At 43.8% G+C, this 26,122-nt stretch overlaps 2 protein-coding genes across 2 annotated transcripts; both read left to right on the top strand.

The window, feature by feature from the left end:
* The first annotated feature begins 8,679 nt into the window (after window positions 1–8,679).
* Window positions 8,680–9,450, top strand: LOC102417032 (proline-rich protein 23C-like). Its single transcript, XM_006083931.1, has one exon. The coding sequence runs from the start codon at window positions 8,680–8,682 to the stop codon at window positions 9,448–9,450; it is 771 nt and encodes a 256-aa protein (XP_006083993.1).
* Window positions 9,451–15,615: 6,165 nt separating this feature from the next.
* Window positions 15,616–16,176, top strand: LOC102443257 (proline-rich protein 23B-like). Its single transcript, XM_006083930.1, has one exon. The coding sequence runs from the start codon at window positions 15,616–15,618 to the stop codon at window positions 16,174–16,176; it is 561 nt and encodes a 186-aa protein (XP_006083992.1).
* The last annotated feature ends 9,946 nt before the right edge of the window (window positions 16,177–26,122 follow it).

The raw sequence follows: 26,122 nt of genomic DNA, 5'->3' as shown, positions 1-26,122 counted from the left end.
TGAAATCCAGAACTCAGGCCCTAGCTGGTTCAGCTCAGTGGATAGAGCGTTGACTGGAGGGTCCCAAGTTCAATTCCAGTCAAGGGCACATACTCAGTTGTGGCCTCCATCCCCAGTAAGAAGCGTGCAGGAGGTAGCCAATCAACGGTTCTCTCTCATCATTGATGTTTCCATCTCTATCTCCCTCTCCCTTCCTCTCTGAAATCAATAAAAATATATTTTTTAAAAATAAATAAAATAAAATCCAGAACTCCGAACCACCTATATGGGAGCTCATATAATTTGAACCTGAGAAATATTCCCTTTCTTTTGTAAGGCACCATTCAAACGAACAGTTTTGTTCAAGTCAAATCATCCTTGGTGAAGTTATGTCATTTCAAAAGATAGGCACAAGGATTAGGATTGTAAAAAGACTACATAGAAGAAGCAGACATTTTTCCTGGAAGAGGAGAGGATTTAGACTTAGATTACCCCATAAGAGCTGTGAAAGGTGGGTAAAACATGATACTTGTGCACCTTATGTCTTAGGCCCCCAATATGATGGTTGGCTGCCTCTGAATGCACAACTGACAGTCTACACCCCTTAGCAGGAGGAAAACCAGAGAAAACACTCTTTCTGAGTCAATTCCAAACTTTCAGGACAAAAAGAAAATCAGGACAGGAGAACCTCTTGGTTTTATTGATAAGCCACAGCAAAGTTTCTCCAAATGGATACCAGTCTGGTGAGAACTGCAAACTCACCAGACTGTGATGCTGGCCTGAGCAACAGGCTCAGAGGACCTATTACTGTGTTATATGCCCTGTGTTTCTCGTCTTTGTGACAAACAACACTTTTAGTCAGCAAATGCAAAATGGGAACATGACAGAGAACACAAGGAGATGAGAAAAAATGTCTTGATTCCACCAAGGATGTCAAATAAATGGAACCAGTAGCAAAACCTGGTACCAGGTCTGGCTGGTGTGGCTCAGTTGACGGGGGTTGTCCCATGCACCAAAACGTTGCTATTTTGATTTCCAGTCAGAGTACATGCCCGGGTTGTGGGCTCAATCCCTGATATGGGGTGTGCAGGAGGCAGATCGATGTTCTACTCTCATATTGATATTTCTCTCCGAAAATCAATTTTGAAATCTTAAAACACACACACCTGATACCAAACTGAGAGTAAATAGCCAAGAAACTACTGCTCAGCACATTGGCCCAGACTCCATAAACTGAGAGTATCAAGGCAAAAGGTGCCTCCATGGGTGCTGTACCTGTTTGAAGGCTGAGGTCCATGGGGATGGGCAGTGCAGACTCTATCTCACAGGGACCTCCAGGAAAACTGAAAATAAAGAAAGCCCACTTCAATTAGAACAGCAGTTCTCAACCTGTGGGTCGCGACCCCTTTGGGGGTCGAATGACCCTTTCACAGGGGTCGCCTAAGACCATCAGAAAACACGTATATAATTACATATTGTTTTTGTGATTAATCCCTATGTTTTAATTATGTTCAATTTGTAACAATGAAAATACATCCTGCATATCAGATATTTACATGACGATTCATAACAGTAGCAAAATTACAGTTATGAAGTAGCAACGAAAATAATTTTATGGTTGGGGGTCACCACAACATGAAGAACTGTATTAAAGGGTCGCGGCATTAGGAAGGTTGAGAACCACTGAATTAGAACAAGCAGAGGCTATTTACTCAGAGCTTGTTAGAGCAAGGGTGTCAGCCCTGTCACTTGCTTGCATTTGACAAACTTATAGGTAGGCCAGGGAGTAGGAAAGCTTTATGGTGGAGAAAGGGGAGGGCTTCTGGTATGTTTGGAGGTTGTTGGCTGGGGGAAGCTGGAGGCAGGCTAACTAGAAGCAGGACATCCTATGTAATTGGATTGGCTTGTGTGCTTTGGGTCTTAGGCATAGCAGGTTTGGCTTTCTCAAGTTGGCCCCGAGTTGGAAGTGGGGGTGGGAATTAGAAAAGCTGACCAAGTCCTGAACATTTGGGGCCAGTTGCTGCAGAGGTTATGGTTTACTTTCTGGGCTGCTTGCTACAAAGGTGTGGGTCAGAATTCTGTTGTCATATGTGGTCTGGCCATTGTTTTGTATATTCAGCCTCTCACATCCCATTTCCCCATCCAAAATCAGAAAGGAAGAAGTAACATCTCTATCTGCAGATTATATGATTGTATGTGTACAAAACCCTAAAGACTCCACAACAACAACAACAAAACCATTAGCAATAATAAATTCATTAAAGTTGCAGAATATAAAAATCAGTGTCATTACTATACACAAACAGCAAACTACCTGAAAAAGTTTAAGAAAACAATTCAAATGATAGAAACAAAAAAAAATACTTAGGAATAAACTTAACGAAGGAGGTGAAAGACTTATATATTAAATAGAATAAAATATTGATGAAAGAAATTAAAGAAGACAAATAGAAAGATGCCCCATGTTTATGGATTGGAAAAACTAATGTTGTTAAAATTTCCATAGTACCCTAAGTGAGCTCCAGATTCAATGCCATCCATATCAATATCCCAAAGACAATCTTTAAAGAAAACAAACAGCCCTGGCTGGTTTGGCTCAGCGGATAGAGCGTCAGCCTGCGGACTCATGGGTCCCGGGTTCAATTCCGGTCAAGGGCATGTACCTTGGTTGGGGGCTCATCCCCGGTAGGGAGTGTGCAAGAGGCAGCTGATCAATGTTTCTCTCTCATTGATGTTTCTAACTCTCTATCCCTCTCCCTTCTTCTCTGTAAAAAATCAATAAAATATATTTTTTAAAAAAGAAAGAAAACAAACAAACAAAAGAAATAGAAAAAAAATCCTAAAGTTCATATGAAACCACAAAAGACCCGGAATAGCCACAGCAATCTTAGCAAACACAAAGCTAGAGGCATCTCACTTTCTGATTTCAAAATATATTATAAATCTACAGTAATTAAAACAGTATGATACTGGCATAAAAGCCAGCATAAGACCAGTGAAACATAATAGAGAGCCCAGAAATAAATCCCCACACTTATGGTCAATAGATTCCAACAAGGGTGCCAAGAGTATATAACAGGGAAAAGATCGTCTGTCTAACAAACTGTATTGGGAAAACTGAATATCCACATGTAGAAGAACAAAATTGGACCCTCATCTCATCATATACAAAAATCAACTCAAAATTGATTAATGACTTACACATAAGACCTGAAACAATAAAATTATTAGAAGAAAACATAGAGGAAAAGAGTCTTGACATTGGTCTGGGCAATGATTTTTTGAATATGATATCCAAAGGACAGGTAACAAAAGCAAAAATAGTCAAATTGAAACAAAGGAAACACTCAGCAGAATACTAGTAAAAGAGTAACCTACAGAATGGGAGAAAACATAGATCTGTTAAGTGGATAATATTCAAAATAAAAAAGAACTCAACCAACTCAATAGCAAAATCTATAATAATAAAAGCATAATATGCAAATGGACCGAATGACTGAACAGCAGAACGACCATCCAGACGACCTTCCGGATGACCACACTATGACAGGCACTGGCACCAGGCCAGCCAAGGCAGGTGCGATACAATTGGTCGGGGGGACCCTACCATCGCCCACCTTCGTCCCACAGAGGGAGGCCCAGGCCAGGCAAGCGATCGCTCCCCAAGCCTGTCATCCGCAGAGAGAGGTGAACGGTGGCAGGGGAGGGGGGCAGTGCCACATAGATGGCAAGCAGTGGCAGCGGCAGGAGCAGGGGCCAGCTGCTGGCAGCCAGGGGAAGGAAAGCCCTGAAAGGCCCTGATCACCGGCCAGGCCTAGGGATCCTTCCCAAGGGGTCCAGGATTGCGAGAGGGTGCAGGCCAGGCTCAGGGACACCTGATTTGCTGCCCGGCATAATTCAGTGGTTGAGTGTCAACCTAGGAACCAGGAGGTCACAGTTGGATTCCGGTCAGGGCCTGTGCCCGGGTTTCAGGCTCCATTCCCAGTTGGGGAGGTGCAGGAGGCAGTCAATCAATGATTCTCTCTCATCATTGATGTTTCTATCTCTTTCTCCCTCTCCTTTCTCTCTGAAATCAATAAAAAAAAATTTTTTAATTACCATTTTAGATGGTGTGCTCAGGAAAGCCTCAGAGATAAAACCCTTTGAGTAATGGGCTGAAAGAAGTGAGGAACCATGTAGTTAGATGGGTAGAAGAAAAGCAATTGCAAAAACTGTGAGTATGCCTCTCTAGGAAAAGCATAAAGGCCACAGAGCTATAACAGAAGGAGCAAGGGGGAGAGTCAATATGACATAACGCAAATAGGGAGTCTAGATCATTTAGAACCTGTATAAAAATACTGGCTTAGACCCTGAGTTAAATTGGAGGTGTTTAGCAGAGGATTATGGTTTAACGGAATCACCCTAGCTATTGTGTAGAGACTGCCTGAAAAAAAGGGCAAAGCAGAGATGCAAGACCACTTAGGAGGCTTCTAGAGTAATTCACCGAAAGGATGAAGGCGGCAGCAGGGTGATAGCAGGAATATGGTATGAAGTGCTTTGGGCCAGGATATCCAGGAACGGATGTGATGTGTGAAAGACAGACACAAGAATAATGTTGAGTGCTTTTGGTCTGAGCAACAGGAAGTAATTGCCAATTATTGTGATGGGAAACACTTTGGAGGGATCAGAAGTGGGGACATATAAGCAGCTCAAATTTGGACCTGAAGTTTGGACTGTGCATTATTAGATCGACATATATAAAATTGGTAATATTTAATTACTCTGCACCACAAATATGACAATTATTGATAGTTCAACTTAGATATCCAGGAGAAAATGCTGACAGTACATTTGAATATTCATGGCAAAGGAATAGGAGTGAGACTCATTTTAGGGAGCCACCAACCTACACATGGCACTTAAAGGAAGACAGTGACGGTTGATTAAATAAATAAATAAATAAATAAGGCCAAGAGCATGGTCCTGGGATATTCCAGCATTCAGAATGAGGAACAAACAGTTCAGGAAACTGAGAAGTAGAAGTTAGAGACAGACAGGAAGAGTGTGAGATCTTAGATGCCAGGGAGAAAGTGTTTAAAGGAGAGAGTGAGTGTGTCAAGTGTTGCTTACGACTCAAGAGAAGAAAGAGAATTAACCACTAGATTTCATAATGTGGGGGGTCATTAGTGACCTTCATGCGAGTATTTATAGATGGCTGGCATGGACAGAAATATGATTGAAATGGGTTCAAGAGAGAGTGGGAGGAGAGAAATTAGAGAATGGAAGTATGGTTGACTAATTCAAGAGTTTTGGTGTATAAGGAAGGAGAAAATTGATTCAGAAACTGGAGGAGAAAGTCATGTCAAGAAAGTTTTTACTTGTTTTAAGAAGGAAGAGTTTACCTCTTGCCCTAGCTGGTTTGGCTCAGTGGATAGAGCGTTGGCCTGTGGACTGAAGGGCCCCGGGTTCCATTCCAGGCAGGGGCACAAGCCCGAATTGTAGGCTTGATCCCCAGTAGGGGGTGTGCAGGAGGCAACCAATCAATGATTTGATGTTTCTATCTCTCTCTCCCTCTCTCTTCATCTTTGAAATCAATAAAAATTTTAAAAAAGAAGGAAGAGTTTACCTCTTAATTATACATTGAAGATATGTATTCAGTAAAGGTAGCTAAAATGTGATGATGCTAGACAGAGACGGGATCATTGCCAGATTGATGTTCTTGAGGAGGCAAAACGAACTGAGATCAATTGCACAAATGGAGGAAGTGGCCTTTGGTAGGAGCATAGACATTTCATCCATGGCAACAGGAGAGAAGGCAGACTATACAGTCCTTCGTGGAGCTTGGTGAGATATAATTATAGACATTTTGAAAAGTATTTTATGATTGCTTGTATTGTCTCAGTGAAAAAGAAGCAAGGTGACCATCTAGGGGAGGACATAAGGGGTGAGGTATTGGAGATTTACAGAGAGAGGAGAAAGCATGCAATGTTCATCTAGAACAGTGGTTCTCAACCTTCTGGCCCTTTAAATACAGTTCCTCATGTTGTGACCCAACCATAAAATTATTTTCGTTGCTACTTCATAACTATAATGTTTCTACTGTTATGAATTGTAATGTAAAATCTGATATGCAGGATGGTCTTAGGTGACCCCTGTGAAAGTGTCGTTCGACCACCAAAGGGGTCGTGACCCACAGGTTGAGAACCGCTGATCTAGAACAACAAGAGAGTGAATGGAATAAAGCATAAGGGTAAGATCACTGGGCAGCATTTGGAGCCCACTTGAGGTTAATGATCATGAATATAAAATGAGATCAGTCAATGGGGTTGAATGTTTTTCTCCAGCTCCATTCGGCTGCATCAGTGCAGGCACAAAGTAGCAGATATATTAACCAGCAAAGTAGGAGACAGGAAAGGAAGCTGAAGATATAAACATGGCCATGATTAGAACGAGTACCATTTAAGTTCCAGGGAAGGAGCAAAGTGAAGACCTGATGGTGTCAGTCTTAGTGAAAAGGTAGTAGGATCCATGGGTTTGTCCAGAGGGATGGAAGGTCTGATAGAGTTTAAATATTTAGAGGCCTAAACTAGAAAATTAGGAGATACTCCGAGAATAAAGTGTTTGGAAATGTGATTATGGAGGGGTTACAATTTGGAGTAATGACAAGGTCAAGAGTAAGAATCAATGAGGTAGAAGGGAGGACAAAACTGTTGAAGGGAAAGAGAAGAGGCCAAGACTTGGGGGCAGAGGGAATCCATGAGAAATTAAAATCACTACAAATTATGCCAGGTGTAAAATGTGTGAGAATTATAGTAAATCAAGTGCTAACGTTTTCATAACTATGATAGAGACATTCCCTATACATGTATGTGCTAAATGACTGGTATAAAGTATGTCTGAAACCGAATCTTTTTAAACAATATTTTGTTTCTTTACAAATTGAGGTAATATTACGAAGGCTACATGGAGAGTGATGACATAATAAATGAAGAAAGCCATATCAAATAAAACTGTCAGCAGTGACCTTTATGAGAAGGTGCTAAGTTGGTCTTTGAAGAAGGTACCAATGCTGCATAAACTGGAGAAAGAGTCCCAAATTTTTAAAGTAAAAAATCAGAACGAAGATAGAAGCATTTCAAAGAAAAAGATATAAAAATGGCTAGTAAGCATATTAAAATGATCCACCTTGATTGGCAATCAGAAATGCAAAATGAAAATACAGTGGGATACCATGTAAGTACATCAGGTTGGAAAAGATTGAAGAGTCCGGCAATAAGAAATGCTTGCAAGAATGTAGTGAAATGGAAATATGCTCTCCTCACAGGAGTGTAAACTATGAAAAACATTTGGGGGGAAATGGGGAGGCATTACCTATTAATTTGAAAAGGCATACATATACCAATTGGCAATTCACTCCTAGATATGCACAATAGATATGAGTAAAGAGTCCATGATTTAAAACCGTATAAGTCTGCATTTGATTCCTACATCTAACACAAACTAGCTGTTTAATTTTGAAGACTGAAAAAGATCAATTTTTTTCAAAGAAGGCAGGAGAAAGCTTTGGAGGTGATAGATATGTTTATGGCATTAACTGTGATTTCAGGGATTTTTACTTGTTTCCAAACTCAAGTTGTATACATTAAATCTATACAGTTTTTTTTTATCTCAACCATGTTTTTAAAGAAAATTCTTATTTAAATTACTCAGTAATAGGATGGATATACAATAAGTGCTCAATAAAATGATTTGTTTATATTAATGTTTTAATTTTACTGATATTATTAATAGTGTTATAACAGCCTTAACCTTCAGGAAGAATCATCTGCCACTAATATTTTGCTTTAGTATTTTTTAAATATATTTTATTGATTTTTTACAGAGAGGAAGGGAGAGGGATAGAGAGTTAGAAACATCGATGGGAGAGAAACATCGATCAGCTGCCTCCTGCACACCTCCTATTGGGGATGTGCCCGCAACAAAAGTACATGCCCTCAACCGGAATCGAACCTGGGACCCTTGAGTCCACAGGCCGACGCTCTATCCGCTGAGCCAAACCGGTTAGGGCTAGGGCTTACTTTAGTATTAAAACAAAACTTCTCTTAAAAGAGAAATCAGTATTTTCCATTTACTCCTAAAATTAAAGAACAAACATTAAAGAAATTTCAAGGAGTATTTGGGTGGGTCCGTTTGATGCTGGGAAGTGAGTGGTCTAGTGGAGTGGTCTTTTTTTCTAGAATGCCTGAAATCACAGGAAAACATCAGTCCCAAAAGTAAGCAATGTTTCAAGGTGTTACTGGCATATCATTTTTTCCCTAGACCAGTACTCTGCCCCCTAGAGGCCTATAGAAGTATTTCCTCATACTGACCTACCAACCACAGACTCCGATACTGGGCTGGATCACTTGGGGGCGGAGCCTCGGAAGGGGTGGAGCTTAGTGAGAAGTGAGAGTTTGGTTCCCGGGGCCTCAATTGCAACTTCGTCGGTCCTCCCTACGCGCACAGGTCAGCACGAGGAGCCAAAGATTCAAAGCCTGGGCGCGGGCTCCCCACAAGCTGGACGGCGGGCCTCCAGACAGGTGACCCAGGAGCTCCGAGGACTCCCCCCGCGACGCGCGGTCCTTCGCCCAGCCCGCCCCCAGCCCGCCTCTCCTGTCGCCGACGCTGAGTGACACTCGCCCTCTGCCAGGCCCCCGCAGCACCGCCCGCAGCGCCACTCGGATGATAGGCAGCCGCCTCCCCAGCCCCAGCTTCCATGCTGCGCCCTGGTGGGAACCCCAATCCGGGGGACCCGGCCCCGCCAAGCGCCGCCGAATTGAGGAGCCCGCGGGCCCTGAAGACCGGATGGCGCCCAGCCTGCAAGGCCCGGCGGGACCCCGGGCCGCCGACGCGCTCACCTCCGTGCTGGTCGTGGCTGCAGGCTGTGCCCTGCAGCTGCCTCTGGACGGCGGCGTCGACCTGGTGCTGCAGCCCGAGCCCACGTCGGTCCTGCAAGTGTCTCTGGGCGGGCACACCCTCGTGCTGGTCCCCGAGGCGCTCTTGGGCCCGGGAGCGGGGGCGCACCCGCCCGTCGGCCTGGAACCCGGCGCTCTCCTGGGCGCTCCCGGGGGAGGCGTCGCCATCCAGCAGGGATTCTTCTGCGCATTTGCCCCACAGATCGCCATCCCAGAAGAGGCCCACCACCAGGACGAGGACGCGGCCCCCGGGTTCCTGACTCCCTGGATGGTCCCTGCAGCCGGCTCGGTCGCTGGAACGGGGTTAGGCCCCCACCCGCACGGCCCCAGCAGACAGCCATGGCCTCAGGCCCCCACACCTAGTCCAGAGAGACGCCCGCCTGGGCCCGACTTCAACCTGAACTTCCACCTGTGGGAGCGCTTCCCCAGCTCACCGCTCCAAGCTCTACCTCCGTCCCCCAGTCCAGGTCCGCAGGTGCGCCCCCGGCGCCCTCTGGGGCCTGCTCCCAAGGCCCGGAAACGCCTGTTCCAGGAATGAACTGCCCCTCCCCCCAGAGTTATACTAAATATCCTACAACCTGGAAACTGAGCGCTTCATGTGCAAACAATTCCTTCCGTGCAGACTGGCTCTAGTAAGCAGATAAGACGGTAGGAAGAGAAAGCAAATTCTGGACCTCATCATTGAAATGGAAAATCTGCCCAGGGATATGAGACAATGTGTTCTCAGAGGGCTGGGATTTTTTACAAGTTCATTCTCAGGCCCCTCCATCCCCTTTGTTTTGTATCAGTTATTTTCTCTCAAACTGGATCAGCCCCATACAGTTACTCACATTTCTCCCCAAACCAAGAATTCACGGGATTTCTCGTGCTTTTATTTTCTTGTAGGTTTCCTCATGAATGTATACTCTTAGCCATTGGTTTTCTCTTTCTTGGTGTGTCCAGATGCTCTTCTGGAAAACTGCAAAACAGCATAATGGTAACTGTTGGATTTTATCAGATGTTTCCAGCATGCATTGGGATTTTTAAATCTGTTCATCCGGTGGTTTTGACCTATAGACTGATGTAAAATGTTTGTATTTCTGCTAGTCCACATTATTTCATACCTTTTTAATTTTACCCTGACCTTTTTCCTATGTAAATCAAACTTTAACATTTAAAATTTTATTTATCATATTTGCTTCACATTTTTATTAAATAAATAAAATATTATTGATCAGGCCCTGAAGTCAACATGATTTCTTAAATATATTTTTATTGATTTCAGAGAGGAAGGGAGAGGGAGAGAAACATCAATGATGAGAGGATCATTGATGGGCTGCCTCCTGCACGCCCCCTACTGGGGATGAGCCTGCAACCTGGGCATATAACCCCCGCTAGAAGTGAACTCCGGACCTTCAGTCCATGGGCCGACACTATCCACTGAGCCAAACCCGCTAGGCCCAGTGGTCGGCAAACTCATTAGTCAACAGAGCCAAATATCAACAGTACAACGACTGAAATTTCTTTTGAGAGCCAAATTTTTTAAACTTAAACTATATAGGTAGGTACATTGTTATTAACTTAATTTGGGTACTCCTAAGGCTTAGAAAGAGCAACACTCAAGGGGCCAAAAAGCCGCATGTGGCTCCCAAGCCGCAGTTTGCCGACCACGGGCGCTAGGGCAACATGATTTTATTTTTTTAAACATCAATACTAATAGGTTTACCACATACTTTACCAATTCTTCTCTGCCTCTTTCTTCTTATGTTCCACTCTTAAAGTCTAGCCACAATTTTCTTCTTGTTGAAGACTATCCTTTAATAGTTCTTTCCACTATGTCCTATGTATGATAAATTATCTTGGTTTTGTAAACCTGAACATGTTTTTGTGTGGTAAGCTCTCTTACTCTTATGTTTTATTGCATATTCACTAATTCTAACGTGATGTTTAACTAAAGATGTTAGTCCATTGTTCTGCCATTTTGTTGTTTTTGAAAGCAAGAAATCTTCTGCTAATCAGTTTGTTATTCCTTCTGTATTTAATTCTATTAATTTTAGCATATTTTTAATGTTTCTTTTCCTTTGGTGTTCTAGAGTTTTATTGTAATGTCTCTGGGGTAAATTCTATTTTAATTTGGCTGAGTGGAATTTATCAATATGGGGAATTATCTCTTAACTGAAATCCCACAAAATCTTAGGCCCTATATCTTAGAATATCCCACATATCCCCATCTCTGGAAATCCAATCAGATATAGTGCTCAATCTCCCACGACTCTTAACATTTTGTTATCATATGTATGTGTGCCTTAATTCCAGTTTTCTTTATTCTTTAACCCAACTAGCTGTTTCCAGTATTCTGTTTATATTTCTATAAGAAAGTTTTCATTTCAAAGATTATATTGTTTTCTTTTTTTAATATATTTTATTTATTTATTTTTTACCGAGAGGAAGGGAGAGAGATAGTTAGAAATATCGATGAGAGTGAGAGAGAAACATCGATCAGCTGCCTCTTGCACACCCCCTACTGGGGATGTGCCCACAACCAAGGTACGTGCCCTTGACCAGAATCGAACCTGGGACACTTCAGTCTGCAGGCTGACGCTCTATCCACTGAGCCAAACCAGTTAGGGCTATATTGTTTTCTTTTCAAGATTTTTACTTCCTTCATCTTGTTTCAAACTTCTCCGGTTAGTGTTATAAACTCCCATTTTTGTTTCATGGGTGGTATTCCATCCTTTATGTTCTGAAATTTTTAAAACATGAATTAATAGCTCAATTAATTCCATTTCCTCACAGGTAAAACCTATTATTTGTTTTTAATTACATTGGAATGTCTCATGTGCTCAGTAATTTTTATGAGTGGGCACATTTTGAGTGGGAATTCATCTTCCACTTCCACAGTTATAATTTCTATAGTTTCCACTTCCAAGTGGACCACAACTCAGAACTAAGGCAGGACTCTTGTAATTTGTCTCTGTGAAAACTCACAGGTCTAATCCCCAAGCAATCATACAGTGACCATTCCCACTTTCAACCTCTTTCTTTGATCAACCACAGGCACTGCCATAAAATAGTGGTCAGTGTCTCTTCAAACTCTGATGATTGACAATAGGCCGATTTTCAGCCCTCTCAAAAGAGCAGAAATTCCATTAGTCTCAGTACCACAAATACACCATATCAGCTGTCCAACAGAGACTGGATTTTCTACTCTATTTCTGGTCCCTGAAAGTACTAGTAGATGTCTATATTTAATATGACTTAATATTTTCTATCTCTGCTTCCAGTAGGAGGGATTTCCCCTGTGCTACCATCTTGTCCACAATTCCCACCACACTCAACAATCCTTCCTCCTTCTCCCCATAACACATCAATTAATCAGCCAAATTATCTGGTTATTCTGAAGAGAGAAGATGGCCCTGTTTGCAAAACTGTCTTCTACTGCAAAAGCTTCATAATCTATACTAGAAATCACTAAGGACATCCATTTTTAGCAATATGTAAACCAAATAGTCAAAAAATCCTCAAGAACAATACTCTTGAAACTGATGAATAAAATGTTATTCTAACATTTTTTAAAGGTGTACCTTAGCTTGTAAATGTAAGAGAAGTCCTCCAACACCAAAAATGATGACATGCCACAAATCCAGAGAGGAAAGTAGGTGCTGAAACAAGAGGACACATAGGGGTTCCTAACATCCTGTGGCAACCTAGAGCTTTAGTTTTAATGGTCCATTTATGAGAGAGAGAAAATACTATTTAGTTGTCACACAGCCCTGAAAAAAGTCCCAGGCTTCCCAAACATAATGCCTCCAATAGGTAATCTAACAAGCAAAGGAAAAAACTCATAATACAAAAGGAGATGGGACTTAAATGTATCTGTCCGGGCTCTGACTCCAGGTAAAATGAAACCAAATCTGTTGGGGGGGGGGGGTGATGAGGGGAGCTGAGAGCTTAGTTTAAGATAGTCTCTGGTTGATGGTGAGCCTGGCAAAAGCAGAACAAAATTTCTCCAAGGAGAATACACCTTCTGCCCAAGGCTAAGTATCTTCTCAGTGATAATCTTCCACTGATTATAAATTCATAATTCAAATTTAAAAAAACATATAAGGAAACAAACCAAAATAAAGTGAGAATAAGTGAGAGACATTCAAAACAAGAAAAAGGAGAATTGATGAATTATCAGATATAAAATATTTTTAAATAAATTTAATTTGAGAACATAAAAGAGGGCAACCTAAATGTAGCTAAGAAAAAAATATCAAACCTGGCCGGTGTGGCTCAGTGGTTGAGCATCAACCAATAGTTCTGGAATATATTATAGTATCTTCATTCAAGAAGCACAACTTTCAAGACTGATCAATTTAAATACGTACATTTAGACAGATTACTGTAAACCCACCAAACACCAAATTCAAAGAGAACAGTGTTATATACAAAAGGAAAAGACAACCACAATGAAAAGGCATATTACACAGATGTTACATGAATGGCCAATACATATATGAAAACCTCATGAGTAATCAGAGAAATACAACATAAATACATGATGGGATACAATTTACACCATCAGATTGAAAATGCTTACAAATCTAACTATACTAAGTGTTGTCAAGGATGTGGTACAAAGGGAACACAGATACAGGGTAAATATTTAAGAAAGTAGTTTGACCTTATCTATTACTGTTAGGGTGCCACACACTGCTACCCAGCAATTCCACATCTAGATGTTTTGCCATAAGCATAGAGATAAAAGTCAAAGATCTCTGTTTTAAAGTTAAACAAATCCAAGACATACTATTTAATTTCATAAAATTTCCTTCTCTCCTCTGAGCTTCACCAATGAGGACTGGAGAGAGCATCAGGTTTGGTACAGTGCAATGGCAGGGCAGGTTTTCTGGAAAGTGTAGGGGAATGCTCCTTGGATGCTCATTGGGGCCCCATGGCATTTATTCGTGAGGGCAAAATTAGCCAAAATACAATCTCATAAACCACTTGCTTACTTTTACAAGTGCCTATGTCTAAAGTCTCTAAGATTTTCCTGCAGGCTATGGAAAGCCTTTACCCCATCTCTGACCACTCCTTATGCAAATGATTCTTGACTTTTTTTTTTTTTTTTAATTAAAAAGCTTTTAAAATATCCAAGTGAAACTGCAGTTTTTTGTTAGAGATCAGGCTGTGGTGTTAAATAATAATAGTAAAAATTTATCATAAGGTTAACTTTTTGTATTCAAACTTTCTATCTTACTTGTATTACATTGAGTCCTTAAAAATTAGTTTATTCAGTCCTCATTGGTGAAGCTCAGAGGAGAAGGAAATTTTACAAAATTAAATAGTATATGTTGGATTTGTTAAATGAATGAACAAATGATTTTTCCCTATCATCACATCTGAAGAATTCTTATTCATTATCTCTGTGAGTAATACCACTTCCCTATTCTCAGTGTTCTCCCTTTCCATCTCCAACAGTCATGTAGTAGAACTGCTTTCTCTCTGATAATGTCTTTTAGTTTGCTTTTCTTATTTCATATGTTTTTAACCTTCTTAGCTTCATGCATACTATTTCTAGTTCAGTATTTCCAGTTTCAATTCTGTCTAAACTTTTGTTTAACCCATTCGTTGAATTTCTTGCTTCCATGTTTCCATATTTAATCCCTAGAAGTGTTTTTTAGTTCCTTTTTAGTTCCCTTTTTTAGTTACAGCTGACCTATTAGTTCAGGTGTACAATATAGCAATTAGATATTTATATACCTTACAATCACCCTGATAAGTCCAGTACCTACCTGGCACCAACATAGTTATTACAATATTATTGACTATATTCCCTATGCCAGTGGTTCTCAACCTTGGCAGCACATTAGAATCACCTGGGAATCTTTTTAAAATCCTAATTTCTGGGCCTCATCCTCCGGAAATTCTGTTTCTTTGTTACTAATGTTGTGGCCCCACCCCATAACCAAGAAACAATTTCCGGAGGATGAGGCCCAGAAATCAGGATTTTAAAGAAGATTCCCAGGTGATTCTAATGTGCAGTCAAGGTTGAGAACCACTGCCCTATGCTGTACTTTATCATTAGCTCCTTTTTAAAGCTGCCATATTTAACAAACATGTATTAAGTGCCTACTACGTACCAGGCACTTTTCCAAACTCCAACAATACAGGCAAGAACAAAACATTTAGAAACCACTACCTCATGGAGTGCAATAATTCACCCAATAAAGAATGCTGCCTTACATTAAAGTAGTAGCAAAAGGAGAGATATGAAGCTGCATGTAGTTGAATATATTTTGAAGATAGAGAAAACAGGATTTCTTGTGAAAGGTGTGAGAGTCGAGGATAAATTAAGAGTTTGGGGCCTGAGCACAAAAAGGATGGAACTATTATTTTCTGAGATTGGAAGGTCCTTGAGCAGATATAGAAAAAAAAAAAGGTACCTTCCATTTTTAATGTGTTGTTTCAAGTGCCAGGAGGCGGGGCTTATAGTGAGACGCAGGTCACCTGACATCCCACTTTGTCACTCAGTGCGCTGGAGGGCAAGACCTAAGCCCCGAAGCTCTCCTAGAATCTGGGGCTGCGGGCCTCCCGGGAGCACCCCCCGAGATCCCAGGACTCCCCCGCGACGCGCAGCTCTTCACCCAGCCCGCCCCGCCCGCCTCTCCTGTCGCCGACGCTGAGTGACACTCGCCCTCTGCCAGGCCCCCGCAGCACCGCCCGCAGCGCCATTAGGATGATACGCAGCCGCCTCCCCAGCCCCAGCTTCCATGCTGCGCCCTGGTGGGGACCCCAGTCCGGGGGACCCGGCCCCGCCAAGCGCCGCCGAATTGAGGAACCCGCGGGCCCTGAAGACGGGTTGGCGCCCAGCCTGCAAGGCCCGGCGGGACCCCCGGCCGCCGACGCGCTCACCTCCGTGCTGGTCGTGGCTGCAGGCTGTGCCCTGCAGCTGCCTCTGGACGGCGGCGTCGACCTGGTGCTGCAGCCCGAGCCCACGTCGGTCCTGCAAGTGTCTCTGGGCGGGCACACCCTCGTGCTGGTCCCCGAGGCGCTCTTGGGCCCGGGAGCGGGGGCGCACCCGCCCGTCGTCGGCCTGGAACCCGGCGCTCTCCTGGGCGCTCCCGCGGGAGGCGTCGCCATCCAGCAGGGATTCTTCTGCGCATTTGCCCCACAGATCGCCGTCCCAGAAGAGGCCCACCACCAGGACGAGGACGCCGCCCCCGGGTTCCTGACTCCCTGGATGGTCGCTGCAGTCGGCTCGGTCGCGGGGTTCCGCCCCTCCGCTAGAATGTGTTAGGCACCTCCGCAAGGTCCCATCAGAGCCGTGGCCTCGGGCCCCCACGGCTAGTCCCCTGGTCCCTACTTCAACCCCGACTTCCACTTTCTGGAGCCCTTCCCCATCTCTACCTCCAGCCTCTACCTCCGACTCCCAGTCCAGGTCCCCGCGCTGGCCCCCAGCGCCCTCTGGGTCCTGCGCCCAAGGCCGGGAGAGGCCTGTTCCAGGGATGAACTGCCCCCCAATTCCTTGCTACCGGCCTCTGGTGCTAGTGATCTACCAAGACTCGCTGTGAGCTCTTACCACTACTCAGAGATGGAGCATCTTCATTCGTAGACAGTGGGCAGCTGCGGTTTTTGTTGGTTTTGTTAGTTTTTTAGTAAAATGCCTTGATCCGTAGCAGGCAAGGACATTTTTAAAAAGCAGATTCTTGTAAGGTCCTTTAGCAAAGAGCCACAGAGAGCTAAGCATAGATTTTTAGGTTCCTTGTCTCTGTTGCATGAGCTGCTTTTTTCACCTCTCTCTCACCTTCAGCCAAATCCATTCTTGTTTCACCCCTACTGTTGCCTCAAACTCATCTCAATTTTTCCTCCCAAATTTATCTTTTTTCCCCAACACCTCCTCCATGCATCTCTCCTTTCTCTTCATTCCAGGTTGTTGTTGTTTTTCCTTTTTGTAGTTATGACTAGGTCTGTATATTTCCCTAATGTTATCTGAGGAGCTTCTGATCAGCATTTTTTGTTTTTGCATGCACAGTATTTATTAAGAAGAGCCTTGCGAAAGAGAAGCAAAGTAAACAGCAGGGGTCAGAGGGAGAAGTTGAGGTGCTACAGGTCCAGTAACAGCTCCAGGCCACCTCGTTGGGAGCTCTGGAGTGAGCATGGCTGGCCAGAGTTGTCCCATGGTAGGCTGAAATAGGCCAGTGCCCTCATTCATCAGTCCTTGGGTGTGAGACACCAGGGAGGGGCCCTGGTCCTGGTCAAGGCAGCTTTCTTCAGCTGAGACCATTTCTAAAGGGGATGGCAGCCGAAAGCTTTCTGTCCATAGGACTCCTAGCAGTTATGATATGGATTTCTTTTTACCTTGATGTCCATCTCCATTTATTCCTGTCTTTAATTATGACTAGCAGTGAAGTGATTGTAATATTATTTACATAAGCTTTGAATATTTGGATAAAGTCTGATCGCCAATTTTCTTTATCCAACTTCGTTCTTGCTTTTCTAACACCTTTCCCTGGACCTGGTCAATCAAGATAAATGCATATCGAAGAAGTGAATAAATGACACACAAGTGTGATGCCTTGGACTTTGGGGGATATTTCTAAAATTAGAACATAAAGTTAGTAAAAGCAATATTTAATGAAAGGAGGAAGCTAGGATATTGATTTGTTACAGAAGCATATACAGTGCCATATTCTCCTGCACTTTACCAATCAATCAAATGGGTATTCTTAATCATGGCCGTCTAGGCTTCCCCTTGACTTCCCCTCAGAAAGATAGGAAGAACAGCTGCTCACTAGGATGCACTCAGCTTCACAGCATGGATATTTATTATTGAGCATTTTTTCATGCTCATTAGCCCACCATCCAGAATTTTCGGGTGTTATTCCTTAGTACTATTTTCATAATGTTGGTTTCACTATAAAGAAAAGAATTTTTTACAGATAATGTAATCATATCCTTTGTTCCCCATTCCCTGTCCCCTCCTCACCATTGCCAGAGGATTCTCATCATGTTATGAATTTGGTGGATATCATTCTAGTCACTGTATGAATGCTACATATACTGTTTCCAGATATAAATAATCAATATTTATGTTGTTTCATTGACAATTAATTTTACATAACTGGCATCATATTCTTCAGTTTTTTTCCTCAACTTTATTTTTGAAATCATAAATTATAAATATATATGGTTCATTTCTCCTAAATTTATGTTTTTATTATATGAATATACCATATTTTATTCAATAATTTAATAATAGCTATTTGTGCTTACAGTTTTCAGTATTTCAATCAATTATTGAATCTTTCATCCTTTACCATTAATAATGCCAATTCAGTTCGGTGAAAAATTTCTCCATGATAATAAACTAAAGACAGTTTTAAATAAACATAAAACTGAATTACTTTGCCACTAGAAAACCCTCTCTAAAGGAAATCCTAAATGATGTACTTCAAACAGAAGAATAGTGATGTCAAGGTGGAAGTTCTGAGAAGTAGGGCAGGAAATAAGAACAAACAGAGTACTGTATACGTCAGTAATGAATCTAAAGGAATAATGGCTGACTAAAACATTAATAATGTCTTAAGGTGATAAGAAACAAAACAAAGACAGGATTAAAATATACACCAACCATCAAGAGAATGAGAAGACAAGCTCAGACTGGGAGAAAATATTTGTAAAATATATATCTGATTAAGAATTATTAGCCAAAATTATAGAAGTAACTCCAAAAACTCAACAATAAGAAAACAAGGCAGTTCTAAGAGGGAAGTTCAGAGTGATAAATGCTTACATTAAGAAACAAGAAAAATTTCAAGTAAACACCTCACTTTACACCTCAAGGAACCAGAAGAAGAACAAACTAAGCCCAAAGTTAGTAAAAGGAATGAAATAAAGATCAGAGCAGAAATTAATGAAATAGAGACTTAAAAGATACTAGGCAAAAATTAAAGAAACAATGAGCTGTTTTAAAAAAAAAAAAGATAAACAAAACTGGCAAACCCTTAACTAGACTCACCAAGAAAAAAAGAGAAAGGACTTAAATAATAAAATCAGAAATGAAATAGGAGCTCATAGCCGGCTTGGCTCAGTGGATAGAGCGTCGGCCTGCGGACTGAAGGGTCCCGGGTTCGATTCCGGTCAAGGGCATGTACCTTGGTTGTGGGCACATCTCCAGTGGGGAGTGTGCAGGAGGCAGCTGATCGATGTTTCTCTCTCATCGATGTTTCTAACTCTATCTCTCTCCCTTCCTCTCTGTAAAAAATCAATAAAATATATTTAAAAAAAAAAAAAAGAAATGAAATAGGAGACATTACAACTGATACCACAGAAATACAAAGGCTCATAAGAGACCACTATGAATAACCATAAGCCGAAAAAATTAGACAATCTAGAAGAAAAGGATAAATTCCTAGAAACGTACAACCTACGAATACTGAATCATGAAGAAACAGAAAATCTGAAGAGGCCAATTACTAGTAAGGAGATTGAGATTGAGTTAGTAATCAAAAACCTCCCAACAAACAAAAGTCCAGAACCAGATGGCTTCACTGGTGAATTCTACCAAACATTTAAGGAAGAATTAATACAAATCTTTCTCAAGCTCTTCTAAAGTAGAAGAAGAGGAAATACTTCCAAACTCATTTTCTGAGGCCAGCATTACCCTGATACCAAAACCAGACAAGGATGCCACAAGAAAATAAAATTACAGGCTTATATCCCCAATGAACATAGAGGCAAAAATCCTCAGCAAAACATTACCAAACCAAATTCAACAATACAATTAAAGGATCATACACCATGGTCAAAGTGGAATTTATTTCAGGGATGAAAGGATGGTTCAATATCTACAAATCAATCAATCCCTCTTAGAACCTCACTGTCCCCATCTGTAAGATGGGCAGGTGTCAGACTAGATCTCCAAGGGCCCTCCCAGCTCTATCGCTTGAGCCTGAAGCCCAGAAATATACATGACAGGTAACAGTAGATAATGGACAATGCATGGAAAAGAGCAAGAAAGGTAGAAGAAGTAGAAAGAGGGGCAATGTCACCTAACAAACTCCTCCTCAGTCTGACTCTCCCCGGTGTCACCTTCTCAGGAAACCTACCCTGACCCCCACCTCTATGGCCCTCTTTCAGGCTCCCCTTTAGTATTCATCTAGGGACCAGATCAAGGCCGGGCCCTGGCTGAATGAACATTAGTGAAATGAAGAAACGAAGTTCTGAGGGAGAGAATATGTGAACAAAGTGTGCTGCCTTCTCTGTGGGGCCAGCAGTGCTGGGAAAGCCCCCCATGATTGAGCTGACATGGCCTGTGAACCAATGATGTGTGAGTACATGAGTGAACTGGAGAAAGAAGGACCTAGGCGGGGCAGCTGCCTCCCCCGAAAGGGAATTGGGGAGGGACAGACTAGCCTGCTGGTACTGGGGTGATGCCAGAGGCAGTTTCTAGAAACAGAGTTTTGAATGCATGCTAAGTGCACCGAGTCAGGAGCTAAGGTTTGGAAGGAGGCATGAAGAAGCAGAAACGCCAAAGAGAGTGGAGGAGTTTGTGAAGACACTTCTTGACCCCCAGCCCCAACTCGGTACCTTATTACCTCCTGCTCATATTACTAGCCTCTGATCCCCAAACCCCCAGTGTGGCTCCGCCCCCTCCTGCTACCATAATTTTAGTTAAATGAGTATTCAGTATCCGATTGCTTTTCCCCACAGGGTCTGTTAGCTTTGTGAACACAGGGGCAATGCCCTGTTAACCACTGAATGGCCAGCCCCAGCCCCAGCCCTGGGCCTGGCACATGGCGGGCACTCAGGAAATAGTTGTTGAATACAAGAATGAACAGAAGAATGGTGATTCGGAAACCTCTGGGGGCAAGGCAGTCCTCTCAGGGCCCGGGTGGAAGTCGCCTGCTAAGGATGGATGGATGGGGACCGGCAGGTAGTCTGGCAGCCCCTGCCACGTTGGCCATGCCGTTTGGCCACAGATCCACCGGGAGAGGGTGGGACCACAGCTGTCTGGGACCGCTCAGCACACTCCAAGCAGCGTGTCAGTGATTCCTTGCCCCGGTTTGAGGGCTGGGCCGGCAGCCTTAAAGGAAGCTTGGGAAATTGTTGCAACCAGCTTGCCCTTCTGGGGCCTGCCATCATGCCGGCCTGTTTTCCTGCCCTCTACTATGGTCTGGTGATGAGGGAGCTTGCCTGTGGCTCATTCTCCATCACACAAGCCCAAATGAGCCACATTCTTCCTCCAATTCGCACATGGAACCAAAACATCCTGGCCCTGGTTTTACTTTCCCTCCTAAGCCCCTGTGCTTCCCTGACTGAGCGTCCTTCTGAAATCCTAGAGGTTTGTTCCCAAGCAGTGTATTCCACACACAGCCTGAAGTGGGATTACAGTCGAGATAAATAAAAGATTAGTTTCCAAGTTTTGGGACTAAATAAAGGATCAGATTCTTGGTGATTGGGAGATAAAAGGAATTGGGGGGATTGTTCATGGATGAACCAATTCAGAAGCCGTTTGGGGCAGTGGGTGGGACCGGGAGCTCAGTTTTCCCTCGGGTCTCCTTGTGGGTCTCCCTCACTACCCACCCTGCCCATCTGGTTTCACTTCTGAGACAGGCTGAGCAAGCGAGGGCAGCAGGGAGCCCAAGCCAGGAGACTGCTTAGAGTCTCTGACCAGGCTGGGTGTCGAGTCAGGGATGACTGAGTATATAGAACTGGCCCTGACACTGGATTCAGGGGGTCTTCTGTATCCCAGTGGAGTGTAATGTCCAGGCAACACTTCCCTTCTCTGGGAGATGTTTGCATGACAATCATAACACTCGGGAACATCACTAACGACCTAGGATTAAGCAAAAGCAGGCCTCTGGCATTGGATACATTCACTCTTATTTTTCACCAAGTTTAACAGCATTATCTATCTTGCTCATCCCTAGGGCCTGACAGATTTGCTACAGCAAGTTAGAAGGGAGAGTAGACAAAAAAGATTCCCTGAAGCAAAGACAGTTGACTGTCTGGATGGGAAGGGGGCACCATGAAAAGCAAGGAGGAAAAGGCCTCAAGAAGCACTCACTGTGGGCCAGGCAGTGGCCTGACAATCACCAGCTGATGTTCTGAATCCTGAGCCCAGGAGCCCAGAGAAAAATTAGCCTACACCCAGGGAGCTTTACTTGGAAAGGCAAGTGAGTTCAGCGTGGCCTCCACGTCCCAGGTGGCAAAAGGTACAGAGATCTCCTCTCTTAAAGCATGAGTTCTGTGGCTGAGAATGTAATATCTATAGGACGGATCATTGCTTATTGGTTTGGGATCATTGAGGGTGCTCTGGTTAGATTAATGTTAGCAGCATTGTATCTGTAGTGGCAGTAGGAATAAAGAAAAGTGGGCATCATTTTATGAGAATTTACCAGGCACTGTTATAAGCACATTTCACACGTTAATTTGTTTAGTCCTTATAAGAAGCCCATGAAGTTAACAGAACTTGTTAGCTGTGGGGGAAAGGTCCTGGGAAGAAAAGGAACGAATTATCATTTTTTCAAACTGGATTTATCTTGAATATTTAATAAGAGCTCAAAAACCCAACTATCTCTTAATAATTCATGAATTCAGCCTGAATGATGATGATGCCATAAATGACGAATATGACCTTGAAGTAAAAAAATACAAAAATGTTTTAATCAGTCATCTACATGCAAGCTGCATTATTGCACCCTGAAACATATGGATGAAAATTTCAATTTCCAGCTAATATGTGGGTATTTGAGAAGATCTCCATGTTTAGCAACATGCAGGGGGAAAAATGCCAAATATCTGACATTTTCCCCCCACTCAGTTGTTTTGGGAACCTGTAGACAACCAGCATTAGAAATATCTCTCTCTTCTCTTCTCTCTCTCTCTCTCTCTCTCTCTCTCTCTCTCACACACACACACACACACACACACACACACACACACACTCACACCACCATCACCACCGAAACGAGAGTACCCCAGCTAAGCCTCAACCAACCTGCCTCCTGGTTACCCTTCCTGGAGGCTCCTGGTCTAAGGCTGTAGGTGGAGTTGGGGAGGGTGACACGTGTTCCACACAGGACAATTGCTGATGAGCAGCACTGGCAACCTAGACGCCCAGCTCCCCCAAAACTCCCATTTTAGTGGAGATAAAAGGGGAAATGCCCCTGACCTGGCTGCTTTCCATGTGGGCCTCGCAGATCAGAGCACAGAACCCTAAGAGCATCCGTCAGCTGAGGATCAAGCCTCTCCTGGAGGCAGCCAGTGAGGGGTGGAAGGAGCCGTTCCTCCAGCGGACTCCCTCCCAGATGCAGTGGCTCCGGGAACTCCAAAGTGGAAACTCAACTCCTGGAGAATAACTGGCCGCAAACCGAGAGCTCCCTGTTTATTTTAACTTCCACTCTGAGCCTCCCAGCTCCGCAGTGGGTGCCGGACCACCTGCAGCAGAATTCCCAGGAAAGCCTTTTGAACCTGGACCAGCTCCCTGTGGTGGGGTGCAGGAATCTGCATGTTGAAAGGGCTCCCTGACCAGCCTTACGCTCCATAAAGGCCGGGAACCACTTCCCTAGAGATGTATTCATTCCACCTGGGTGCAGCTTCTTCCATTTCTTCAGGTCTCATATTGGACTGTGCTTCAATTCAACAAAATTTATGGAGAGCCTGCTCCAGACCAGACCCTGTTCTAGGCACAGGGGGTGCAGGGCTGACAGGGACCCAGGCCCTGCCTTCAGGGAGGCTACGGTGACTTCAGTGTCAGAACAATGCCGACAGCCAGAGCATGTGTGAGGACTCCCTTTTTACAAATGAGAAAGCCTGTGAGTTCAGCGTGCCCACAGCTCAGACCCAGGGCTCAGAGGGTGTAAGCAGCTTGCCCAAGGCCGCACGGCTGCGAGGCGATATGGCTACAGTTAGAATCGCTCCCCTCAGTTCAGACCCATGCTCTTGCCCTGCCCCTCCGAGCATTAAAGACTCCAGTGGGAGAGTCAGAGCTGGAAGGACCCTTCGCAGACAACTAACTGTTCCAGGAACATGCAAGAGGTTTTCATTGTCATTTCAACTCTAATCACGCAACAGTGATTCCCTCCATGTGTGGGGAGGGCTCTGCAGTCATATCCATAATCACTGACAGAGATGCTGTAATCCTTAGCCACATCTACAGTGGGTGCAGGTCCAGGGAGCGGCTGCACATGGACTACATGTCCACGCTGGTCCTGCATATAGATAAACCCTTCATTTTATTGATGGGGAAACTGAAACCCAAGAAAAGACAGAAATTGCCAAGTCTCAGACCCAGGACTAGACTAGAACCAAGCTCTCCAAAACGCTAGTCAAGGGCTATTTACACTGTCCAGTGCTGCCTTTCCCATGCAGCCAAGGCGATTAAACTGATCAATGGATCAACTGTCCGGAATCAAAACCCTTCTGGTGTCGGTGCAAAGGGTCCTGCAGAGTCCAGGGGAGGGTGAGGAGGCTGAAACAGTAGGGGGACCAACTAGGGAAGTGGCGCCTTCTATTTCTCCCTTCTGAAGCGGGAAGGAAGAAACTCACATTTCTGAGCCTCCACCTTGCCGGGCACTGTGCTAACTACATCAACTATCCGACTGAATCCTTGCCATTACCCTGTGAGGAAGCTTCACTGTGCAGAGGGGAGACAGTGGTGGGAGAGGTTAAGTGACTGAGCCCAGCTCACATAACCCAAGTGGCTAAGCCAGGACAGAATCTCGGGGCTCTGTGGCTCTACAGCCCACCACTGCACCGAGTGGGAGGGTGAGAGCACATGTTTTAGGGTCAGAAAGGCCTTGTTTTGAGTCCCAACTCTACCATACTGACTCTGTTACTTTTGGAGGTGCCTTCACCTCTGGGCACTTTAGTTTCTTCATCTGTACAATCAGGAGCAAGCAGGGCTCAGCTTAGAGGGTTGTTGTTAGTTTTAAATGAAATAATATAGGAAATAAATGAAATAATATAGAAAATGCTAAGCTATATCTGGCACTCCACAAATAGTAGCTCATAATTGCCCTGCTACCACACTGCCCTGGACGTATATATCACCTGGACACCTGCCACCCAGGGCTGGCCTGGATGTCCCAATTGGAGAAGGTCCCATTCTGAGATCACCTTGTTAATTTCCCTTTTTCTCACAGCTGGGGTTAGAACCCCAGAACCCCATCTGCAAATGTGTGCAAGTGCTATATAAATCACAAGGAAGCCCTAGCTGCTTTGGCTCAGTGGATAGAGCATCAGCCTGGGGACTGAAGAGTCCTGGGTTCAATTCTGATTAAGGGCACATACCCTGGTTGCGGGCTCAATCCCTAGTGGGGGGCTGCAGGAGGCAACCGATCATTGATTCTGTCTCATCATTGCTGTTTCTATCTCTCTCCCTTTCCCTTCCTCTCTGATATCAATAAAAATATATTTTTTAAAAAATAAATCACAAGGGAGAAAGGAACATGTCTTTGGAAAAGTTAGGAAGCCAGGTACCCACAGGCAGACTCACCTCAGAGCAACTGCCACAAGGTGGCAACCTAAGAAGTAGCTATAAATTGGCACAGCTGTTCCAAGCCAGGCCACCCCCTCAGCTTCTCAGTCAGAAGGGGTCTCCCCCAGCTGAGTTCACACCAGCGACAGGAGAGCCGGACTGTGCACACACACAAAAAAAGTCTTTAAAGCACTGCTGAGGTGGTCACTGCTTTCCTGGCCTCACTAGGGATTGTGAGCACATCAAAGCTCAGTGGCCCGGCCAGCATGGCTGTGTTGAGCAATGAGGTTCGATTCTGGTCAAGGGCACATGCCCACGTTGCTGCTCGATCCCCAGAGGGGGGTGTGCAGGAGGCAGCCAATCAATGATTCGCTCATCATTGATGTTTCTATCTCTCTCTCTCCCTCTCCCTTCCTCTCTGAGATCAATAAAAATGTATTTTAAAAGCTCAGTGGTTAGAGTTTTCGCCCTGAGACAGTGAGGCATTGTGCTCTTCTTTACGCTTTGGTGTCCATCAACAATTGATGAGTTTCTTTTAAATGCTTCTTGGATGGAAGAAGAATGTACTTAAATTACAAGAGTTAGTAAAAGGAAAAATAAAATTAACTACTTGTATCTATGACACATATATAAATAAGGAAGCTACTGGATAGGGACACTGTAATCTGTTGATGTCTCCTGGTGACATTTAACCTGCAAAACATTTGGTTCTAAGTCTGGGCCTTGGTCGTAAAAGGCAGTGGTCACTATTTTCTATTTA

This window comes from Myotis lucifugus, unplaced genomic scaffold, assembly GCF_000147115.1.
Source record: "Myotis lucifugus unplaced genomic scaffold, Myoluc2.0 scaffold_8, whole genome shotgun sequence".
Taxonomy (NCBI): Eukaryota; Metazoa; Chordata; class Mammalia; order Chiroptera; family Vespertilionidae; genus Myotis; species Myotis lucifugus.
This window is presented reverse-complemented; position numbering and strand designations above follow the sequence as displayed.

Bases quoted from the DNA above. Each gene is read 5' to 3' on its own strand.
- LOC102417032 (XM_006083931.1), top strand. From the start codon at position 8,680: ATGATAGGCAGCCGCCTCCCCAGCCCCAGCTTCCATGCTGCGCCCTGG.
- LOC102443257 (XM_006083930.1), top strand. From the start codon at position 15,616: ATGATACGCAGCCGCCTCCCCAGCCCCAGCTTCCATGCTGCGCCCTGG.